This window comes from Hemibagrus wyckioides, linkage group LG07 (genome assembly GCF_019097595.1).
Source record: "Hemibagrus wyckioides isolate EC202008001 linkage group LG07, SWU_Hwy_1.0, whole genome shotgun sequence".
NCBI classification, from domain to species: Eukaryota; Metazoa; Chordata; class Actinopteri; order Siluriformes; family Bagridae; genus Hemibagrus; species Hemibagrus wyckioides.
In genome coordinates this window covers 29,363,223-29,388,885 of record NC_080716.1, presented here as the reverse complement: position 1 = coordinate 29,388,885, position 25,663 = coordinate 29,363,223, and the positions used below count along the sequence as shown (strand labels likewise).

At 37.6% G+C, this 25,663-nt stretch overlaps 2 protein-coding genes across 2 annotated transcripts in view; both read left to right on the top strand.

The window, feature by feature from the left end:
• Positions 1–2,572, top strand: part of LOC131356296 (Fc receptor-like protein 5) — a 40,895-nt gene extending 38,323 nt beyond the window's left edge. The window contains exons 16-18 of the mRNA XM_058395196.1: positions 1,171–1,218; positions 1,740–1,820; positions 2,511–2,572. Coding sequence (XP_058251179.1) covers positions 1,171–1,218; positions 1,740–1,820; positions 2,511–2,572 — 191 coding nt within the window. The remainder of the gene's footprint in view (positions 1–1,170; positions 1,219–1,739; positions 1,821–2,510) is intronic.
• Positions 2,573–5,956: 3,384 nt separating this feature from the next.
• On the top strand, positions 5,957–25,469 carry LOC131356741 (Fc receptor-like protein 5). Its single transcript, XM_058395931.1, has 9 exons — positions 5,957–5,995; positions 12,177–12,212; positions 12,640–12,933; positions 19,453–19,746; positions 21,459–21,794; positions 22,144–22,422; positions 22,759–23,007; positions 23,214–23,321; positions 23,594–25,469. The coding sequence occupies exons 1-8, from the start codon at positions 5,965–5,967 to the stop codon at positions 23,318–23,320; spliced, it is 1,626 nt and encodes a 541-aa protein (XP_058251914.1). The 5' UTR covers positions 5,957–5,964; the 3' UTR covers position 23,321; positions 23,594–25,469.
• The last annotated feature ends 194 nt before the right edge of the window (positions 25,470–25,663 follow it).

Below are 25,663 nucleotides of genomic sequence, written 5' to 3'. Positions count from 1 at the left end.
GATGAACTATTCTCCTGTACCGGTCCTTGCTGCAGCTGTTTGACCAATAAGTCATGAAGGAGATGCAATGCATTGTCCAGGATGGACACTAGTTTTAGTGTCTTCTTTTCAGAGCCAGTCTTCTTTATCAGTGTGTTGAGCTTCCTTGATTCTCCAGCTCTAATGCTGCCTCCTCAGCATAATGCTGAAAAGAAGTCAGCACTCAGATCTCCAACATTTTACTGGAAACTTACTGCATTTCTGAATAACTTTTTAATAATAAAATATTGAGCGCCCCTCTAATGCTGTTGCTCTGAGTGATTTGGTGGATTTGGGGGAGCTGCTGCTCTTTCTTGTACTTCTTTATTGTATATCGTAATAGTGTTCCTATGTCTTTAAATATGACAAACAAAAAACAGCAAGAGGGAACAAATGTATTTGATGATTTTACTCTGGTGTTCTTAGACCTCAGCTAATCTTATCACTTTTCTGATCTTAATGATCCTGCTATGGTCCTGCAAAAGAGAAAAAAGGTCTGATAACTGCTTGTAGTATACAACCAGAATTTCTGAAGAATAAAGCACATTTTGATGTATCACATAATCATGGACAATAACTAAAAGTTACTTGAACGCATAACGACCTGAGATGGAGGAGAGGAAAAGAGGAGAATATCTAACTAAAGTCATATTTAGAGCAAAATTCAAGAAAAAGCAAAATAATATGAGAAAAGTTCTAATGCAAGTTAAAAGCAAATTCACTGTGGTGAATATATTAATTTCTAATAATAGATTTTTAATATTTTTGAATACTATTTAAATCCAAAGACTATATGTTATGTTATACATATTGTTATTGCATTCATAATTAATATTAGTTTTTATATTTCTAATGTATAGGTGACCTTTTGTACACACCCTGTTTATTATGCTGTAATCAGGGCTGTGTAAAATAGAAATATAAAATGTTTTTGTCACTATGTACACACTGTACAGATCTAGAATCTCTCTCTCTGTAGAAATGCAGCAGAAAACCAATCAGGCATCAGCTAAAGACTCTCAGTCAGGACACACACCACTTCAGGCTGGTCAGACACTGTCTCAATGACAATGTTTATATCTACGTTTGTTCTTCTAAAATCTTTTTAGAATTTTTTTAATTTTCCCTGAGGCCTTGTTCTGTTTTCTGCAGAAAGTGCTATCTATGCCAATGTGGATGAGTTGTTCATGAGTGGAACAGGTAGCTTTATTTCATTTCAGACATTTCCTCTTGCATTTCCTCTAAGATTTAACTATAAATCAACTCTATACAGTAAAGTACAGAAGTGTCTTGTATAGACTAAACAGGTCACAAAGAAAAAGAAGGCAAACAGGAACAATGGTATAGTGTTTTAATGGTACATTTCATGGATTTATTTAAGAACAAAATAAGCAAATAACACTTGAATCATTTGTTATATTAACGAGAAGCTACAATTTAGATCAGATGAGTCAGTTCTATCACAGACCCTATTAAAAAGTCAGTGATGTATTCTAGCACTAATCACTAAAAACTTATCACACACTGTTAGGATGCCCCATGCTGAATGATAAAAGAAGCAAAAAATCCCAGAGTTTAAAGATGTACTCTAAAAAAGCAGCTAGGGGTCAGTGTAGTTTTGGCAGGTGACTGATAATGACTGATGTTTATGTTGATGAGTTATGACTGATGAATAAAATAGATAGAGATAAATGGGATGATTTTGTTCTCTTCTACTGCAGGTGATGATGATGATGATAATGATGATGCAACTTATTCTAAGATTGAACTAATTGCAACAGACAAAGCAAAGAGAATAAAAGGTATAGCAAAATGAAGTTTTACTTTGTTTCATAGATCACCTGCACTCTATTCTTGTTTTATGTAATGGATAAAACACTCTGTTGTACTGTTATAAGAAAATAATCAGTAACAGTGTGGGGTGATGAAACAGTCCTCTGAAGTCCTCTGTCATGAAAATTTTCCCATGTCAAAGTGTCACAGTCCTAACACTGGAGACTCATTCCATGAGTTTTAAATTAATGCATTTTAGTTATGTATGATTTAATGTCTAGATCATTTTCTGTGTAATAATTTAAATTGAACTGAAGTTGAAATATTTCAGGAGATTAATTATTGATATCTGTTTTCTATTTGGAAAGGCCACTGTGACTGTTGATACTGTCTACTCAGAGCTGAAGCACAACATGGAGGTAAGACTCATGACATTTACAGCATAAATCTACAACATCCAATACAAACCAAACATCATGAAGTGAGAGATTTTAAAAAGGTGCATTACTTAGATTTTGTGATCTGGCAGTTATAGCATCCATGTACACAAAACCCCACATCATAGAATGTCTAATAGTTAACATTCCATCACCTCAGTCTACTTGAACAGTTATGACATAGTTAACTATGGACATGCAAAATACTGACATGAATAGTGACAGCAATATCAGAAAAAAATATTTATAAACTTATTGTAATCTTTTTCTTTCTCTTTGCAGTAAGCCATGTGTCTGTCGTGTTGAAGCTACAGTTATCAAACACATTGAAGGAAAAGCTGTGAATGTGTCATAGATAGATAGATAGATAGATAGATAGATAGATAGATAGATAGATAGATAGATAGATAGATAGATAGATAATTATAATAATCTAAAAGGAAAATAAAATAAATGTAATCTCTAATATTATAAATAATAAGAAAAATAAAATAAATATAACTGTATACACCAGTGCAAGTATTAACAAGAGATATGCAGCAAAGTAGATATGATCATCCACAATAATCTGCATCAGTGTAATTATATAGTGATTAGCAGCAGTGCAGTAAACAGAATCCCACCAACAGAAGCCCAATGCACTTATTTAAGGAACAGACAGTAGAGTCTACTGATCTCCTTCCTGTAAACAGCAGTAGAGTCTACTCATCCACTTCCTGTACACAGCAGTAGAGTCTACTCATCCCCTTCCTGTACACAGCAGTAGAGTCTACTCATCCCCTTCCTGTACACAGCAGTAGAGTCTACTCATCCCCTTCCTGTACACAGCAGTAGAGTCTACTCATCCCCTTCCTGTACACAGCAGTAGAGTCTACTCATCCCCTTCCTGTACACAGCAGTAGAGTCTACTCATCCCCTACCTGTACACAGCAGTAGAGTCTACTCATCCCCTTCCTGTACACAGCAGTAGAGTCTACTCATCCCCTTCCTGTACACAGCAGTAGAGTCTACTCATCCCCTACCTGTACACAGCAGTAGAGTCTACTCATCCCCTTCCTGTACACAGCAGTAGAGTCTACTCATCCCCTTCCTGTACACAGCAGTAGAGTCTACTCATCCCCTTCCTGTACACAGCAGTAGAGTCTAATCTTCCCCTTCCTGTACATAGCAGTAGAGTCTACTCATCCCCTTCCTGTACACAGCAGTAGAGTCTACTCATCCCCTTCCTGTACACAGCAGTAGAGTCTAATCTTCCCCTTCCTGTACATAGCAGTAGAGTCTACTCATCCCCTTCCTGTACACAGCAGTAGAGTCTACTCATCCCCTTCCTGTACACAGCAGTAGAGTCTAATCTTCCCCTTCCTGTACACAGCAGTAGAGTCTACTCATCCTCTTTCTATATGCAGGAAACTTTCTTATTAATTTTTTTTTTTTACTTAATAACTTTTTTACTCTTTTTATACTCCTTCTGTATATATACATGTGGCACATTTGCATATTTTAAAACATTTAAAAATATATAATTCATAGTAAATATAATTGTATTAATGCACTTTCACCTGGATACATGCTATACAAGTACAAGAAAAATAAGGTCAGAAACGAGAGTCTAAAATACAGATCTTTCTGTTACTCATATACTAATTCCACTGAAAGTACATTAATTTATGCTTGTGGCTCATTTACATATTTTAACAATAATGCTTATTTTTCTTTTATTCATATATTTACACTTCAGTGCTTTTGGTTGGTTTTTGGAAACGTGAGTGAAGTCTGTAAGGCCGTCACTGTTTTCTAACAGAAAGTAAGTTAATCTTGTTGATGTACAAAACTTCACTGATGAACGAAAGTTGGCTGAGATTATGTATTAGTTACTTTTTTTGGTTCTTCAACATGCAGACCTGGATCAGTGATGCTGTCCAGTAATCTGTTGTTCTGCACACACACACACACACACACACACACTTCTTTTTAAATTACATGTTGCTTTTGAAAATTTTCTCTTTATGTATTTTTATTGTTCATATTCACATTGTTACAATACTGATGTTTTTTTAACTCATCTCACTGTGTCTATAAATGTCCTGATATGACTTTGGTTGTAGCTTAAATAATGTTTGTATTAAAGTTTTAATATCTATTTTAATAAAGCACTGGAAGTGGAATACAGATATTATGCATTCACAAAATTTCTGAAAGTAAATAGGTGTACATAAGCTGCAAAAACATTCTTGTAACATATAAGCTGAGACAAGAGTAGGTGAATCCATGTGCAGAATTCAATAGAGAACAATAGCAAATAACCTAATACGTGTGTCAAGAATCCCTGGGACAGTTCCCTCCCAGACCACTGAAGGGGGTACTGGCAGGTGAATTGGCAGAGCCTGCTTTTCTGTCTGCTTTCCCTTGTACTTTGTCCCACGCCCTTACTATTGTTTTGTCTTCTATCCTTGTCACCTGTTCCCCATTTACCCTGATGTTTTGCCCTATATATACACATAAGCCCTACTGTACCAGTCTTTTGCCATTCATTGTTGTTTGTTGTCATGTCTGTGTGTTTGTCGGTCCTTATGATGAGCCACTGACATTTTGTTTATTATGTTTAGTTTTATTTTAGTCTTGTCTTACTCCTACAGAGCTATGTTTAATCCTGTGCATGGGTCTGATTTCCATGGTGTGCGGGTGCACACGGTTACCACAGAGATCCGGGTTCGAGCCCCATGTGGTGCAGGGGACCTGGATGTTACAAAATGTAACAAATAACCAGAAAACATGGCAGACAAATCGAATAAAGAAATCCAAAAGGCACAAAACCAGGAAACAGAAAAAACTAGGTCATAACCATGGAAAGCAAACAAGAACAATAAAACAAGGCTTTGTAGTGCAGGAGAACTGACACTACTTTGCACTTAGCTTAGCATGAGCATGGCTTAAATGGCTAAAACACAGGAATTGAACCGAGTGAGCTGGAAGTGTCAGTATTTGGATGAGGGTTCCCTCTGGTGGTGAAGATGGGGAGGTGTGCATAGATAACAGTAATTACATAACCTCTTAACTTTTTGGTTTGAGGCTTTAACACATGATTTGTGCTTTAATCTACTATTTAGTGATTTGCTGCATAATGAACAATTGATAGTCAACTAGATAAAGTCATACAGCCTAGAGTCTAGCAGCTCATTTAGAACAGCTTTACACCCTCTCCACCTTTTCTCATTTGATAAGGATCATAAATGTACATGTGGACTCACCCATATTCATCACACTCTTATCCAGTCTGCATCAGTAGACAGTGTTTTGACTGAAATTAGTTACACTTAGGTTTTTGTAGAATTGCTAATGCCTCATAAACAAACATGACTGACTTTATAAGAGTGTCACAGTGCTGTCTCACAGTTCCAGTGTCCCTGGTTCAGTCCTGAGCTCAGATTACTGTCAGTGTGGATTTTCCTCACCACATATTCACTTGGGGTTCCTCCAGTCACATATTGAAATAAACACATGGTTTTACTTTCAAATGTTCTCCTTAGCATGCGGGGAAAATCTCCAGTGTAGACATCTGAGAGAATATTTTGTTTAATTCTCAAATAGGAGATCACTTTTAGTGAAAGAGGAAGGAAGAGCAGATAGGAAGAGTCAGCATGGACTAAAAGAGAAGTTAAACCACATAGTATTAAGGCTTTAAACACACACACACACACACACACACAACTGCTTTGTCAGTCATTAGAGGGACAGGATGGAGCTCAGTCCACTCTCTGTGATGCTCTGTGAGTAAATGTTCTCTTTGTGTCTTCATTAGAGTGAGTGGTGGGGTATAAACTTGTTCATCTGCAGTCTGAATGTCCTGAGTGATGAGCTTATTGTGTGATTGGGCATAAGAGTACAAGTAGAGCAAGTTTAAAACACAGGGTTTAACTCATCTAATGAGAGTAAACAAGTCTGTATTGTTGAAATTGGTACCTGTAGGTCATGATCTTGCGGCGTTTCCAGTATACAGAATGTGTTTCTTCTTTATTTCTTTTTTTAACACCATCCCAGCTTCTATGGGTATATTCATGGCGAGAGCCATTTGTTATTCAATATTAAAACTAGATAAGATTAGTTTTAAGAACTTTAAACAGAAAGTGTTTAACAAAACCATGTTAACATTAGCTAAATAGTAAACATCAGTACAGCAAGTTCAAGCTAATATACGCTAATAGGAAACTAATGCACAGCACACTGGTAAACAATTAATAAATAATGATTAAGGATTATTATTTCTCTATTGAAAATAAGAGCAATACATGTGCAGAAACAAACACTTCTCATTATTCCTGTACACACACAGAGCAGTGACAGTGTTTAAGGCCTGAGAACAACTCACTGGTGCAAATTCAGCTGTGAAGCATGTGTGAAAAAGTGTGGGGGGGTTGACATGTGAAAGCAATAACTAACTTCAACTCTTATAAATTAACTCTTAAACAAAAAAGTTATCCAAACTGAAAATCAGAGAAACTCTTAAAACCAACCAAAACATTTGTTATGGTCTGTACTGGAAGCACCTCAGTGCAATAAGTTCATTCTAATAGACACTAACTCCAAACTATTGTCTAGTTTTATTTACTTTGTAAATCTATATCAAATCTATCAAAAATATGCAGAAGTACACCTTATCAGCCTTGTACACTGACACAGAGTACAGTGACTGTTTTAGAGAACTGAGAACAGACAAGTTGACAGTTGTGGTTTAGCTTCCTGTTTAATCCAGTGTTGCATGTTCAGCAGTGTCAAGCGAACGGCCGCTGAAGGCCAGGCAACCCAACAGCAGACTGAAGAGATGGAATAAGAGGTGGGGGGAGAGTGGCAATCTTTTTTTTTCAGACCAAAAGCACTTTTGTACGTCGGTCGTGATAAGAGCATCTGCCAAACGGCAGACAAAACACTGTAAAAGGGAAAAAGGAAAAAACAATTCCAAAGTAATCCACTAGACAAGGCAAATGAAAACAAACCTATGATGAAGCAAAGGAAAAACAGCATGCATAAAGGAGAATAAAAACAAAACTGAAAAAGCCAACCTGTGGGAGGGCAAAAATCCACTTAGAAGGAAGAAATCGAGTAAACGAGACGCATGGAGCAACTGAGAACCAATAATCCAGCGAGGAGTAGATGTCAGAGAGGCATTTAAATACAGGTAATAAGGGATAAGATTGAGAGTAGGTGCATTAGTTGCAACCGCGAAAAGGAAAACACTGCGGGATCAAAACTCCTGGCTGGAATCCGGAAGAGCAGGAGTGATAGTGTCGCAGGTCATGACAAGCAGTGAAGGAGGGGAGGAGGTGTGAAGCTGAAAATATTTGCACGTTGCATGCATTCAAGTTGTTGATGCCAAATTCCGAGTTTACCACTTGCATCATGCAGTAAAAATCAAGATGCATTAAAGTTTAACATTTAGTACTGGACATACATTACAATGTATTTGTATTTATCTCTAATGAGCAGGCCTGAGGTGATGGTGGCAAAGAAAACTCCCTGAGATGATATGAGAGGAACCAGACAGCTAGCAATAGTTTGTAATTGATTCTAAACGTAACAGGTAGCCAGTGCAGGGATGATAAAATTGAAGTTATATGATCATATTTTCTTGCCCTGGTAAGAACTAGGGCAGCTGTATTTTTGACAAACTGTAGCTTGTTTATTGAGATGCAGGACAACCACCTAGTAACGCATTACAATAGTCCAGTCTGAAGGTCATGAATGCAGTAACTAGCTTTTCTGCATACTAAAATTATACTAAAATTCTCACACACAATCCACTTCGACAGCATAAACTCAAGCCTATCAGCTTGATATTTGGTTAAGAAGTTTGACTTCAGTCTCCACAGCAGGAGACAAAATGAAAATTTAATGTGACAAAAATTCCAAACATAGCCTCCCTAGCCACTTTATTAGGAACACTATTTTATACCCTGCAATATTAATTATTGTACTGTTCCCAAACCCACCCAAATTCATGCTGTAAATTCTCCATTCTTCAACATCCCAATGTTTGTGATCAGATTCAGATCTGGTAACTGGGTGTAACAAAACTCCTGAGGCAGAGGGTCTTAGGTCCATCTGCAGATTTAATAAAGGCAAACAAATCCAAATCAGAAATCATACAGGATAAACAGGCAGAAACTAATCAGAAACCTGGCAAAACATGGGCAAACTAATCTGAAAAGTGAAACCAAAACTCGTAAAACAATTTATCAAAAAGCATACACAGACAGGTAAATGATAGTTGGAATACAAGGATTGGTCTGTTTAGGTAGAACAATACTTCTCATGGATACTAGTGTGCATTCTGATTAGATGATCATGCTAAAAACCCGGAAGTAACTGAACCTGGAAGTGCTCATTCCTTGGCAGCGCAGAGAGGGCACCCTCTGTCATTCTGGCAAGAGCATACCCTGATTAGATGTTACTCTGGTGAGGCCACCAATGTACATTGAACTCATTATCTTATTGATAGCACAGGTTTCAGAGGACTTGAGTTTTTTTTATATGTTGCAGTATAATGCAGGAATTATGCTATTTAATATAAATTTTCATATAACAATATAAATTTTGTCCATAAATTGATCAAACTTCAGCTAATACTCAGTTGGTATTAAAGGTTGAAATGTGTGCAATACATGAATTCATGCTGTAGACACTAAATTCTGATCCACATCATGGAACAGAAATTATGCTTTATCAGACCAGACATCCTTTTTCATATTTACAATTATACAATTTCCATCATCCACTTACATTAGCTCATACTGAACCATTACCATCAAGGTGCAGGTGTAAGATAACTAAATGAGCTTGTAATTAAAAGATTTATAAAGTAAACAAATTATATTACTAATGTTACCCCTATAATTCACAGAGCTATGATAAGACATTTTCTTTGGCATTCATTAAAATAAAGAAAATGTGTACATACAGGGTATTCAATCAGTTAAACATTACATAAAGACATACAAATCGTACTGTACTGTACAGTAACTTATTCACACTTACAAAATATACACGCGTGCTGAACCAAATAAAAGGTGCAGGGAGACGAACTATGACATCACTCATACAATAATAATAATAATAATAATAATAATAATAATAATAATAATAATAATCTTCTCTAGCCTAACCCTCTTAATCCACCAGATACTGAAGTTGATTCCTATTGCACCAGGAGTCCAGGAGGGTGTGTACTAGATAGGCCGGCGCCCCATCAATATCCAGTTGTGGTGGTGGTTCACTGATTGTGGGCTCATCGTTGAGAGAATGTACTTGCTTGAGGAGGGATACATGGAACATGAGGGAGATGCAATATCATGGGGGGAGCTGGAGGTGGTAAGTTATTGGGTTAATTTGCGAGACAATGAAAAAGGTATGACAAAACGTGGGCTGAGTTTACGGAACCGGAGCTTTAACTTTAAGTTCTGTGTAGACTTTAAGTTCTGTGTAGAGTCAGACTTGTTGTCCCACCTGGAATATGGGATGAGGTCGCCTGTGGTGGTCCACCTGAATCCTCTGCCTGCATATGACCCACTGTAGTCATACATAGGCACTATCCCAGACTTATCCAGTTATCCACCGCGAGCACATCAGATGGTTCACCAGACCATGGGAATAGGGATGGGATGCAGTTAGCCCTGTGGATGAGTGTGTGAGTGAGTTCTGAGTGTATCTATTCAGCCCCTGGGAGGAACTCACTTCATCAGTGTTGTTCGCGGCTGCAGTACGACCAGAGGTACTGGCCAATCTTCTGGATCAGGCGTTCTGTCTGTCCATTGGACTGAGGGTGATAGCTTGAGCTGAGACTCACACTGATGCTGAGGTGGCTGCAGAACGCCCTCCAGAAATGAGAGGAAAACTGGGTTCCCTGATCTGGTGGAACAGAGCTGTCAGCTTTTTCCATGGCTGTGGGTAGACCTTTTAAAGAGACAAGTCTGCAGGCCTTAGAAAATCAGTTGATCGCCACCAAGATCATGTTGTAGCCCTCAGAATTAGGAAGGTTTGTGACGAAATCTACCGCTATCTGTGACCAGGGTCGTTGAGGTATGGGTAGGGATTCCAGGAGCCCTGTAGGAAGCTGGTGACACGTCTTGAACTGGTCACAGATGGCACATGCTCTGACGTAATCCTCCACATCATGGGACAATGAGGGGCACCAAGACTTGTTCCGGATCAGGTTCATAGTTCGATGAATGCCGGGGTGGCCCAAGCTAGGAGTGGTGTGTACCCATTGTAAGACTCGGGGACAGAGCGTCGTGGGAGCATAGTGCTTGGATGGAGGACATTCTAGGGGTGGAGGGTCGGTTTGCTAGGCTTGTTGGATTTCCTCCATGAGGTCCCATCTGATGGGTGCAAGCATGACAGAGGGTGGTAGGATGCATACTGGGTGTGATCTCATGGGGTCGTGACAGTGAAAGAGAGCATCTGCCTTGCCATTTTTTGTTCCTGGCCGATAACTAACAGAGAAGTGAAATAGTGTAAAAAATTGCACCCAACGAGCTTGTCTAGGATTCAGGCATTTAGCATTACGTAGGTATTCAAGGTTTCAGTGATCCATCAACACTAGGAATGGATGCCGTGCCCCCTCAAGCCAGTGTTGCCATTCCTCCAGTGCTTCCTTTATGAACAACAGTTCATTTCCTACACCGTAGTTGGCTTCCACCAAAGTCCGCTTTTGGGAGAAGTATGCACATGCGCACAATTTCCCAGGGTCCCTGTGGCACTGTGACAAAACGGCTCCTATGCCTAGAGGCATCAACGTCCACAACAAACAGACGGCTTGGTCCGGGGTTTTTGAGAATGCGGGCTGTGGTAAAGCTAATTTTTAGCTTTGCAAAAGAGGCGCTGGCCTGATCAGTCCAGTGCAGTTGTTTGGGCTTCCCCCGCAAGAGAGAAGTTAGTGGCTATGATATAGACCCGAATAAACTGCCAGTAGAAATTAGCAAACCCCAGGAATCGTTGTAGTTCCTTAATCATGGTGGGCTCAGGCCACTCTGTCACTGCTCAAACTAGAATCCATTTCAACTCCTGTTTGTGAAATGACATATCCCAGAAAGGCGATAGTGTCCATGTGCAACTCACATTTCTCAGCCTTAACGTAGAGTTGATGGTGTAACAGCCGAGTGATATGATATGATAAACCTGATCGTTGTAGGTGGCCGAGTAGATGAGAATGTCACCAACATTCGTGATTACTTATTTGTTGCGGGGGTTGGTTGGGTCGGCTGCAGTTGTTGGAGCTGCTTGTTGGCTAGTTGCTCCTGATATGTTCGGATAATTGCTCCTTGGCGAGCCACCATAGCCTGGAGGTGAGCGTTCTCTGCTGGATCCATTTCAGGCAAAGCATTCTGTAAGGAAATGCCTGAGACAGAGGATCCATATGCAGGTTTAATCCAAATAAACAAATCCAAATCGACAGGCAAACAGATGGAAACAGGAAACATGCAGAAAAGAGTCAAACCCAGAAATAAAGAAGCCCAGGCAAAACAATCTGAATTGCAAAAACTGAAATACCAGAAAACAAAGCAGAAGTCATACATAGGTGTCAGGACAATAGCGGGTAAAGCATGGCTCGGTAAGTCTCACTGTAATCAATATTTCATGTCGTTTGTAGCATGCACGCTGCCTAAATGTCCTGAATAAACCAGGAAGTGTCCTTTCCTTGGAGGTGCTAGAACTTGGGCGAGGGCCCCTTCTGGTGCTCTACTGGGAGTGACAGGATGTTACACCTTTATATAAATCATTGCAGTTTTTGTTTATTCATTATTTAGAGAGATTCGAATGTATTTTTACCAAAGGTAGTTTAGATTTCATGAAAACGATTTAATCTTGTGGGTTCTGAGTGTTTAAAATGTGCTATTTCATTAATAAACTGAATATTTTCCATATTTATGTCACTTTCTGTTTCTGTTCACTTTTTAGTGCTGATTTCACTTATACCAGCTGCCCAGGCTCAAGGTGAATTATATATAGTTTATCCTTTATATTCTTTGCATATTTGATTTGTTTTGGTGTTGAGAAGTTTGTGCAAAATGTATTAATTTGTTCTTTGTTTATTAATGCACTTTTTATAGCTCTAATCAAATGATGGCTGCAACATCAGATTTGAATAAATAGTTTTAAACTCAAATAGTTTATGCTGCTTGAATGTCTTAACATATTAAATATAAAACAGCACAAGTTTTATGACAGCAGCACAAGAGAGCAACTGACATAACTAGTGCTAAATAAAATGCTCCATGATGCCCCTGATTTCTTAATATTAAACAGGCTACACATATCAGTATCAACAAGTAACAAAAACATGTACTCCTACTCACTCTAAAAATTATATTACTAGTGTACAATTGGGAAATTTTTTCATTAACAACAGAATGTTTTATAGGAAGTCCTAAAGCTTTGGTGTCCATAACGCCTGATACACATGTGTTCATTGGAGAGACTGTTGTTCTCACATGTGACATACAGGGAGGAGGAGACACTTGGTGGACTTACAGCTGGAATAAAAGTAATAATGAACTCTCAGAGGGAGGTGAGAGATTCTACACAGACAGCACAAGGAAGGAGTTCATAATCTGGACTGCTGAAGACTCTGACAGTGCTCCCTATACCTGCAGAGGACATGGGAGAGACTCTCAGAGCTCAGAGATCAGTGATGATGTTAGTTTGACTGTATCAGGTGAGTCTGTGGATGTTTTTATTTGTTATTTAATATGTTAATGTTATTTTTTAGGGTTCAGATTTTGAGCTGTCAGTAACTGAGTCCCTGTTTCATGTCCCTGTCTAGTAGACACCAAATACTTTCAAAAGAATCATCATCATGTCTTTTTCAGTAGCACCTGGGTTTTATATTAAAATTGAAGAATAATTGTGGTGAGACAGTCTGATTAACATAACAGAGTAAAAATTAAAAAAGAAGGCAGTAAATCTCACCTTGTGTTGGCTCTGCCATTATCTGATGTATTAGAAGATAATTTGAGGCATTGGAATTATAAGGTTTTATATCAGAAAACTTTAATTTTGAGAAATGTTGATTATTGGCATCATCCACATCAGTCTCTGTTTCATCACATGAGGTAGAAATCCCTCATGGCATTTAAATACAAGCCTCATTATCTTCTCTTCACTTGACTGATGTCTGTTCACTCTAGGGAAGTCATCTCTGATTCACTTCTGTTCTGTTGGCTATATTGCTAGTTATTAATGTCTTTGTATTTGGTCATTTAAATATTTTATAACTTTGTCTGCTGTCATCTGTATAAAATGTGTGAGCGCTCCTCCTTGTTTTACTGATGATGTGATGCACAGGAGCATAACAGTCATTTTGACCACCAATATCTGATTTCAAACTGATTTGATTAGACTTATGTCTCTTTCTATGCATAATATATCAATGCCCCCTTAGCTCCCAAAGGAACCTGTGCCTGCTCTTAAGGAGCATCAAAGGCAGTCTCAGTGCTCACTGGGCCATCCCACAGCCCCAACCTCAAATGTCTGTCACCCTTTAAGGCCGTCCATGCCAGAGATCAGAGGGTGGTCCTGTCCAGCATAAAGCAAGACCTACTTTATTGTTTAAAGTCGAATGGCTACACAAGTGTTGTTATCTAGGACATGTAAGGATCAGTTAACACATGCAGAAATGCACTGAAAGATACACAGTAACAACAGAAAGGCGAAACAATGATCATAACAACTGGTACAATGAAATGCCAGATCCAATAACATTATGCATTATATAAAGAAAAAGCACAGTTCAAATTTCCACCACTCTGCTGCTGAGGCATAAGATTACATACTATGGAAGTAAAATAGCGACAAATGTTAAATAGTAAAATAGCTTCACCTGCTGGTGAAGGGGACAAGCAGCAGGTGTCTATTATGCATCGATTTTCGATTGCTCTTCCTGCGATACCCAGATGTGCAACGTTGAAATTCTTAGCGAATTTGAATCACTGAATTTGTGGAAGCAAAATAATATGCACCGAAATGTCCTGTCAATTGTTGTCAATTATTGTCAATAGAAAGTTTAAACAATGCAATTTTGTGTCTCCACTTGAAAAATTCACAGCTTAATTATGCAACCATGTTGAACTGCAGAACCTTAAAATGCAAGCACTGTTAATACGATGGATATTCTTTCAGTTACTGCTATTCAACACCTTTTTTTGCTTCAAATACATTTGTCGCAATTTTACTTCCTTAACAGTATAATAAATATGTATTTGTTGAGTCGCTTATCTTCATAGCAATGCCTGAGCTAATCTATACCAATCACAACATGAGCAATGTCTAGAATGACCAAAGTGTCTCAAAAACCAGTGCCTAGGACTGTCAGCAGTTTACTGCTAGTGGAATTACCAGAAATGTGTAAAAGCTAATTCAGAAATATTCTATATTTGTAGGTTAAGAGATGAGATATGGCCCCCTAAGGGTTGCTTGATTGCTGAGTTTCTCCTTTCACTGGACCAGGGCACCATTTCATCTTTCTAGAATGGATTCACTAAGGATGTGATTTGGTGAGAATGGTGGTGTATGTGATAGCTACTATAGCACTCTAGTTGGCGGGCCAATGGCTGTTTCCCCCACTTTCAGGGGATTGAGACTTTTTACAGCAAGTACAGTATCATCTGAAAATGAAGAGAAAATGGTGAGTCAGCTGTTCTACGAGCAGAGAGAGAGAGGCATTCTTTACTGTCATTTCAACCATATATAGCTGATGCAGTATATAGTAAAATGAGACAATGTTTCTCCATAACCCTGCTAACTACATAAAGTCCTAGCTACATAAAGTGCAACACGTGCAACCTGGTGAAAACAGTGCAAGACAAAAGACAGCGCAAACAGACAATACAAAATAAAACAGTACAAGAAACATACACAAAATACACAATAAAAGCAGAATAGTGCACTGTAAACAAGTGGGTTCTTGTAAATACTATATATATATGCTTGTAAACATACACATATAGCAGCAGTTGGTGGCAGTTAAACAAGTTGGCAAAAACTCCAATAGCAAAGAATAGTAATTAGAAATATGCACAGAGTTCTTGCACCAATCTGTGTTGATGTAAACACACACACTTCCACTGCAAGTCTTACCACACAGAGCTGAATTTCTCTTGGCACAAAACATGGTGAGCCAGGCTAGTTAAATGGTGGCATCTGGAACTCTGTTGCTGAGCAACATCTCCTTGAAAACAAAGATGCAGCAGTCTCAAAACTCTCACCACGTGATTCTCAGGAGTCAGATGTAGTTCAGTTTATTGTCCCACGAGCAAACATTAGACAGAATAATGGACGAGAGAGCTGGCCGGCTAGGGTTTGTCTTTAGCCTAGCACAGACACCCACCCGCTTTTGGTGCTTCCACTTCCTCGAGCACCATTTCCAACGTCCCTTCTTCTGGCCACCGACATCAGGTGATACTGAGGACTGAAGGCCTGGTCTTCGCAGCAAGCACAGGTCATGAAGATTTTCAAGTACATCATAATGTAGGTTGGTTATTGCATGATTTATTGCATGATACAATCTGACGGTTGTATACATGAACACCACTGTCTTTGGTGTCCATGGACTAAGAAATTGGGCTAAACACATGAATAGCACCATTTTGGATACGGAGTGGCTGCCACGGGCTATTGTTGCACTGCCATCTGGGATCTTAAACTCAGTTCTTCTCAATCAGTGCTGACAACCACCTCCTGGAAAGTTTGGTCAGTTTTAGTGACATTAAGAATTAAAAATTGTTTGTCAATCTTATTCACCCCTCTGAGTGTGGCATGTGCGGCAAAGAACAAACTTCACATCCACACAAGGTATTATCATTGGGTTTAGAACATGAGCTATCTACAAATATGTGGACACCGCCCTCCAATGGGTATTGTGACAGATCTCTGTGTGGATATGATGATTCTGATATGTTAGCCAGACAGTCATGCCCCAACCAGCTTTGATAGTGAGATTCTGTGTGGCATAGAGGATGGCTGCATAATCTGAATGCCACTGTGCATCATGTGTTGTGTTTGAATGTTATTGAGAATGGTGACTACCTGGTGTAATGCATATAGTGTAAGTGGGTGTGAAATGACAATTCTTTCAGCATATGAGACCAGTAGTGCAGAGGAAGCAATTGAATGCAAAGAAGCAGGCATACCTTGAACCAAAGGGTCAAGACATTTAGGCAAATATGTTACTGTACAATGACCGGCATCATGTGGCAAGACGTTTTACAACAGGAATGCACCAGGAATGCACCACACAGCCATCAAATCGATGAACCCTTGATGTAGGCATGTCCAGGTGTATTGATGTTGTACGAATGTAAAGACAAATATCATCTGACAGGGACACTGAAAAAGGCACTACATAGTTCAATAACAGTAACATGGTCATTATCATGTGGTAGGTATATAACATGGATGAAACATCAGGCACAATTGGGCTAATATGTATCACTAGATCATTATTCCACTTTTTCCAAACGAAGTCCATGTGCCACCTGTCAATCTTCATTTGACACATCATCATCAAAATACCCTTCCAAAGGATAGTGATGTCATTGTTTCTCTACCTTGGTCCACCCTGTTAAGTTATCGATAAAAGGTTGGATGAAAACATCACAACCACAAACATTACAACCAGTCGTTGAGAGTTTGCTTAGACTGGCCACTTCCATCCATTGTTACAATACACAAAAACAAAACAGATACACAGACAGTAAAGATAGAGGAGCTTGGGCAGCGGGAACAACAGTGCAGGGCTAAATGAGACAGGACAAAGTCAAATTTATATTTAATGTGCGCATGTCCTGCTGGCGGAGCAGAAAATGAACAAATCTCCTGGAGGGCCGGGGAACAAAGATATTTCTTGGAGGATTGGGGCTGATATGAGGGAAGAGATTTAAAAAAAAACACATAGAGATAGTGACTGAATAGTAAAACTCTTCAAGGTTTTCTGAGACCAACAGGGATTTTCATTGCTTCCAACATCTTAAGCAATTTGAGCAACAGTACCTCATCTTTTGGATCGGATCATATGGGCCAGCCTTCACACCCCACATGCATTAATGAGCCTTGGTTATTCATGACCCTTGTCACCGGTTCACCGCTGTTCACTGCTGTTTCTTCCTTGGACAAATTTTGATACATACTGACCACTGAAGACCGGGAACACCCCACAAGAGCTGCAGTTTTGAAGATGCTCTCATCCAGTCATCTAGCCATCACAATTTGGCCCTTATCAAACTCACTCAAATCCTTATTCTTTCCCATTTTTCCTGCTTCTTACACATCAACTTTGAGGACAAAATGTTTACTTGCCTAATATATCCCACCCACTAACAGGTGCTATGATAAGGAGATAATCAGTGTTATTCACTTCACCTGTCAGTGGCCATAATGTTATTCCTGATCGATGCATATTACCCAGTGTTTGATCAAGTGGCTTGATACTCAACAAGATTAGAAAGGGTCCTATTAGAAATTAGAAACGTTTAAGCAGACTACTCACAGAACAAACTAATTTCTTTGTCAAAACCTGATATTTTATCATGTATAGCTGTTTCTGGAATTCAGTTGTAGAAACTTCTAATGAATTTGAACTGAGGAATGGGCCTCACCAGATCCTCAGATAAAAAATGAGTGGCTCCACTTTTCCAACGGACTACGGAAACTCACAAGGGAATCCTGATGTTTAATAACCAAATGTGAAAAAAAACGGGTATTCCTTTTGCGAAGAAGTTCTTGCAGAAATTTTTGAGCATAATCCACCACAATAGCCCATTAACTGGCGGAGTGCTCTCTCTTCTGCCTTCTATATCCTGGTTTATATATACTTAATCTTCTGTGCTGTTCTGGGAAGATGTAACCTGCACCGAGGCTCACAATAACTTGAGGACAGGTTAAAAAACAATTGATTCATATCTTTTGAATATATCTTGGTACACTTTGCCATGGTTTGACTGTGTGATACTATATGTTTATGTCCTCATCTTATGATCATGATATACTGTACATTTTATCCTAGTAATTATTTCATTTCTGTTTTGGTGAACATGTGCCGAACACAAACACTCTCTCACAGTTTCTTATTCTTAAATTTAGATAACCATTTTCATAATAAACTCACTAAACCATCAGTGAACACGTCAACCTCCACGTCTATTTCTGCTGACATCTTTTGTTTACCTATAGATAACACAGAATATTACACTTTTCTTCTGTATAAATACTCCCTGTTCATCTCAGTAAATTTTGAAGAGTTTTGCTATTCAGTGACTGTCTCTGTGTGGTCCTTCGGCAAAAAGCTTCCTTGAAATAAGTAATGGCAGTGGCAGCAGCATGACTCAGGCTTCTTTCCATAGTGAACCCGAAAATTCAAACAACAATACTGATTGCGATGACCAATTAATGTGAGATTAATTAAAATAATTAAACACACAGCTATAAATAGACTTGGACTTTAGTTGCATTGCTTCTGTAATAACCACTTGAATGCAGAGAGAGTAGAATCCATATGCAAAAGTTTAATAAACAAACAGCAACAAATCCAAATCGGCAGATGAGAAATTGTAGTACAAGACCAGGAACAGTTCATAAACACCAAAGATCAATCAGCCAAGCAAACAAATCCAAAACACTAATCCAATACATGTGAAAACAGAAAACTTGGCCATAACACAGAAATCAAAACAGGAACAATGGAACAAGTCTCGACATACAGAAGCACTGTTGCTACTTCATGAGGAAGTGTGTGTGGCAATGATTTAAGTGTTCTTGAAACGCGGAAGTAGCAAAGTGTTACAGAAGTGCTCAAATTTCTGGCGAGGGTTCCCTCTGGTGGTTAGGGTGGGGACTGGCAGATGATATGACAGCTACATATCCAAGTGCCGAGGTGAGTTGTTACACTGAGTCTTAAAGGAGAATGAAAAGGGAGGGAAGAGAAACAGGATCGTGTCTTTATGAAACATGAAAACAATATAAAATAGTGTTTCTACACTTCAATCCAATCATGAATTTTGTTACATAGAAAATAAACTGAATACCAGCCGTGTAAGAAAAAATGCAACTGTAACATCTTGTATCAAATGTTAAATATAAATGTTTGTTTTAGACACAAAGCATCTGTTAGACACAGTGAATCTACTGCTTATGGTGTAAAGTGAAAAGCAGCTCTGACTCCTTCATCATTTCATACCAACAGTAAAACCCAAACCGACTGTGAGAGTGAATCCTCAGAGCTCCATCTACACTGGAGACACCGTCACTCTGAGCTGTGAGCTGCAGCAGGGGACTGGATGGGAATTTTACTGGTACAAAAATAATCAGGAGTTAAGGAATCTGAACAGTGAACAAGTGAACAGACTTAACGTGACAGTTGATAATGTAGGAGAAACAGAGTACAAGTGTTGCGCTGGCAGGAGAAATTTCTACAAGTTCTATTACTACCACTACAACTACACAGAGTTCAGTGATCCTGTCAAGATTACAGTGAGAGGTATGTCATTTTTTTCTCTTTTCACCACAGGGTTGTTAGAATGGGTAATAAATAAATATTGCTTAAATATTGTAATTCCTTGTTATAACAGAATGTTCAAAATAATCTTGAAATGCAAGTGATTAAAAGTATTTGTCATTTGTGGCTGGTGAGCTGCAATGGAAGAGTTAAAAAAATGTGTTAACAAAATAGATACTTATGTTTTCTGACATGTAAAAGTCTTCAGGACAGAGAAATTTATGTTTTGTAGTTTTGCTATAACATGAGAAGCTGTATTTTTTATATTTGTTCATTAAAAGAAGGAGTAAAAAGAGTTTAAAGTTTCACCCTTGATTTGTCCGTGTATTTATGCCACTATGTTTCACCACGTTTTTGTCTTGCAACTCTTGTAATCACAGTGTGATTATTCTATGACAGCCCTGATCTAGTATTTGTTTATGCTTTATATCTGTTTCAGTTTCAGTTGTAGTTTTTTTATATGCATAGCAAAAAAATGTGACAAGAACAGGAACTAAACTTGTTTTGCAGACATTCAACCAGTGGCGGGCCAGTGAATTAATCCACCTCTATAGCATCATTATGACGCCACGGCAATAAATACTAATCAACCATAAAAAAGTAAAGTAAAAAAAGTAAAAAAAGAAATTAGTCTACAGTATTTCACACCTCACAAGGAATAGTCAATTTTATTACAGTTACTTTTCTCAAAAAAGTCATTCTTGATGCCGTATGCAGCAAACTGCAATCTCCGGAGGACGCAGCATCCGAAATGAGACGCAGTGAATATAGAAACAATGTATAACAGTGCGTTGTGTCACAGACTCTTGTAGTGAACATGAATAAAATTACATTACATAGGCCTTAGAGCCGGGCAACACATGATGTCAGCCACTGGCTGAAATATGATTGGATAAGTACTCTTATCATAAATATACACTACTGGAAGCAGTGCAACCAACAGAAAAGCTATGAAATGTAGAGAATAGACTATTGGGAATAATTTAATACACATTCATGGAAAAATATATTAAATATATTAACATGTAAGTCATTGATTCAGATCACTGCTGTTTAGGCCAGCAGAGAAGGCCTTGCTGGCCCTAAGGGTCCGTCACTGCATTTAATAACAGTATATATAACTATAAATGGACAGTACAGTGTATCATTTATTAATGAATTAAATGTTAATCATTGGCACAATTGTTTAAAAATAATTAAACACATGAGGACATGCTGTTACGGGAAAATAATCTGTAACTTCATAATACCACTACATCACTTAGTATGGTTCTATAACAGTGTTGGAGTGTTTCATTAATTAATGAAACATCATAGTATATTAATTAGAATAACTCCTTTATTTTGAGAAACTATAGTAAGGTCTTAAGCATTAAGCACAAATTTACTGTAATTAAAAACATAAAATAGTACACAAAACCTGCCCCATGATATAATCTTAATTATATATTTTTCATTTCAGGTAACATTTGTCGTACTGAAAGTGTTTTAATAATGAAAAAAACTACACATTATTAATATTTTCTCCATAGTTAATATTTGAAAGTATTACTCAGTTCTGTAAGACATCATGACTGCTGACAGATTATAGTTACTCTGACTGTATCTAGTGAGTGTGTGAAGATTTCTGAGGACACAAGAAAATGTACAATTAGACATTCAGGTAGATTCATTTTGTATTTCCTGTGTAACAGAGAGACCACGGGCAGTACTGAGTGTATCTCCACAGAGCTGGCTGACTGAAGGAGACTCAGTGAGTCTAAGCTGTGAGGTTACAGACTCCTCTACAGACTGGACATTCAGCTGGTACACAGTTGTTCCCTACAGAGACGGCTTAACTGGAATAAATAATAATGGTGGCTATAGCGTGTATGTGGAGCTCCTCTCAGACAGCAGCAGAGGATCTGGAGGCAAATACACTCTCAGTCCTGCTGCTCTTAATCACACAGGAGTTTATATGTGCAGAGGAAAGAGAGGAGAACCAGCCCTTCACTCACAGTACAGCAATCCACAGCCACTATGGATCACTGGTGAGGAAAATTAACTGTTGTGTTGAAGTGTAGAATAGAAAAGTGTGAATGTAAGATCAGATTAATGCAACATTTATTTATTTATATGTATAAGGCAGTTAAAGAGTCCTAAGTGCTGGTAGAGGATTATTATCATGATTTCCCTTGTGTTACACTGTATTTTGTGATGTCTCCACCTCTTAATTATTCTAGTACAGATGATGTCATTATGTCATTGTATCCCACTGTGCCTTGCATTTTGTGGTATTTTACTTTAAACCAAGGCATTGTTCTAATCGCCTAATCAGAACAATCCTGTAAAATAATATTTTGCCTTAAATCAAATACAGTAATTTATTCTGCATTTAAGGTGAATCTCCTCCAGTCTCTCTGATCATCAATCCCAGCAGAACTCAACACTTTACTAATGACTCTCTCTCACTGAGCTGTGAGGACCAGAGTAACTCTACTGGATGGACAGTGAGACGATACACACACAGTGAGAGAGTGTTAGATTGTTCACACTGGGGATCAGTTACAGGATCTACATGTAACATCAGCTTCCTCTCCACATCCTACACTGGAGTTTACTGGTGTGAGTCTGAATCTGGAGAAAACAGTAATCCTGTCAACATCACAGTGAGTGATGGTGAGTCTTCATGTAGTGAAGTTAAAGGAAAGTTAATGTTAAAGGAAAAGAAAAATGTTCCGAGTATGAATTCATGTATGTTAGTAGATACTAGTTTTACTAGTACCAGTAAATGAGTATAGAATTGAATCAATATTCAATATTCATATATATCTGTACTGATGAATCCATAATTCAGTTAAATGTTTTCTCATGAGCTAGTGTAGGCAGTTTTCTGCAGACTCCACAGGTTTAGAGGGTTTTAAGTTATATACAGATAAATTAGAACTTTTATTTATTATCTACAGACACATCATAGTGTGTGGATTTCCTTGTTTGTGATGTTCTGTGTTCTAGATGGTGATGTTATCCTGGAGAGTCCTGTCCATCCTGTGACTGAGGGACATCCTCTGACTCTACGCTGTTTATATCGCAACCCAAATGCCTCAAACCTCCGAGCTGATTTCTATAAAGATGGATCAGTTCTCCAGAACCAGACTACAGGAGAGATGATCATCCAAACTGTCTCAAAGTCAGATGAAGGTTTCTACCACTGTAAACACCCAGAGAGAGGAGAGTCACCCAAAAGCTGGATCTCAGTCAGACGTGAGAAATCATTTCAATATTAATTTAAATACAACTGTGATTTAATGAGTTTTTGTAACTTCTGTAAGTTTCCCTAAAATATGCTGTTACACTTGAGCACACAGGTATTAATGAATTTATTTGTACTGCAGATTGAGCAAAAACATACACACAGTTCAGCATGAATAAACCATTATTATTATTTTATTCTGCTTCTGGTCCATCAGGTGTAGAAGCTCCATTCTCAGTGCTCATGCTGATCTGTAGTGTGGTGACGGTCTCTCCATATCTGCTGGTGACCATCATTCTGCTGCTCATATGTTACAGAGCCTAAGGTCTTTTTCAGTAAGTCTCTACACTTCACATAACGAGCATCCTGACTTTAATTAGTGTGAGAAAAATATTTTCTTTTTAGGAAAAGTAGAAAGCTTTTGTCTCACTCTTCTTATTTTAATTGCAAAATTCCACATTTGTTCTAAAATTCAAATTAAAAACACAGTTTAATCTGTGTTTAGGACGATATCAAATACAGTTTGGTTTCTTTTCTGATATAAACACCTGGAATAAACTGAAATGAAAGAAATGACTTTTTAAATTTCTTTAACAGCTCACACTGATGAAGAAAAAATTGAGAATGCAGTCATAGAGGAGTGAACAAAGTTCATCTATAAAAAGAGGATTCATTTACTGAAAATATAATTTCAGAATTCTTTTTTTTATGGTTTTGTGTGGATTTTAAAATAATATTGATTTGATTTCATTTTAATGTCCTGTTCAGCATCTTATAGACACCCTCACTGTTCTGAATGGATTTGTTTAGTTAAAGCCTGTAAACCTCCTCATGAGGTGAAAGTTACTGTGTGTGTATGTGTTAATGCAGAACATTATTAAAAATGTAAAAATTAAGAAATATTTTTTTAAAGAATGTATCTAATGGTTCAAACAGGATTAGATGCAAGATGAAAACTAGGATCATTGAGAGGAAGTAAAGACTAGTATGTTTGTTTAGTGCTAGGACATGCACCTCTGAGATTTACTCAGTACACAGAGAGTGTATATGGTTTAAAAGTACATTATGTCAGAATAAAAGTGTACATTGTTTTTCAGTGTAGGTTGTATTTTCTGTGTAGATGACTACAGTTAGGGCAGTTGGTGAAAAGTCCAGTGTTTGTGGAGTTTCAGCTTAGTATTTATGCAATATAAAAACAAGTTTATTGACTGTTATCTAAAATATGGTGCTGAACCAATATTGTGTTTTGTGTTTTCTCAGTATTTATTCTACCACTACTGTATTTGTACTGCTGTAGATTTCTTTTATTTCTTTATGAAATTTTCTCTAGTTAAATAATGAATAGACTTACAGTCTCAGTCAGGGGCGTTTCTAGGATTTGAAAACATCAGGGTCTAATTAGGGAGAGGGCATTTTTATGTAATATTGTTTAATTATATTGTTTAATAATAAGCACAAATTATCACAAATACTATACAACTTTAGAAATTTCATTCAGTCCAGTATTTTTGACTCCTCCCATCATCTCCCATTTTTAGTCTTGCTATGTAAAGTCATTACATTTTCTCTCTCACACAGGTATGCCATGCAATATTCTCTCTTTAACAACTTGAGTGTGCAACACTGCCATGTAGATCCTTTACTATTATTATTATTACTATTTTACAATAATCTATATTATACTTGCACCTCTTATTTCATTCCTCATTTATACTGACTGTATGTATTTTTCTTTGTTCATTTATTTTACAGCCTCTCTTCTCCTCTCCTCTCCTCTCCTCTCTTCTCTTCTCTTCTCTTCTCTTCTCTTCTCTTCTCTTCTCTTCTCTTCTCTTCTCTTCTCTTATTGTTCTCTCATCTCTCATTCTCTCATCTGTCTTGCTGCTTGTATCTTGTCTACTTCATGTTCTTGGTGATTTTTCTATCCTATTTCTTTGAGGGTGGAATCATCAGAGAGTATCTCCGAGACTGGACTTGAGCAAAATGGTCAATTACCATACTAGTATATCTAGTGCTGAGAATTCCTTTATCAATAGACAGAACAGCCGAATGATGGAGTCTGTTCTGGTCCATTGTTCCCCTAAGTCATGTCTGTATTTTAACTTAAATACTGCATTAGTTGAATAATAGAAAGTCATGATGTTCAGACTGTAATGTCTTAGTGTTTTAACAGTTTAGATTTTATTTAGATCTATCTTTAGGCCAGTTTAATTTAAGACTTTTGTACATCTTGGGTATGGAATAATATTCAAAAGGGTCCTATATGTCAGGGGTTTTCAGAATCAAAGACAGTCCTTTTTGACACAACATACATTTGTTAGACTACTTTCATTAACTGTGTTAACATTAAAAGTTAAAAGTCAGGCTATAATCTGAATAATAAGATCTTTGTGAACTTTAATTGTAGTTGTTTAAGAAGATTTATGGATGAAATGATTTGAATAAATTAAATAAATGTGTCAATATAAATTCACTGCTGCTATATTGTTGTCTTTTCATTGGTAGAGTCACTATATTTCATTAACAATTTTTTTTTTTTTTTAACTTAACCCAAGCCGATTGGGCAGCCGTTTTATATATTTATATATAAAACATTTATATATTGTTACTGACCGGATTAAATAAATAATGCAAAGTAAGAATGTTTCCATTGCTTTGGACATTAAA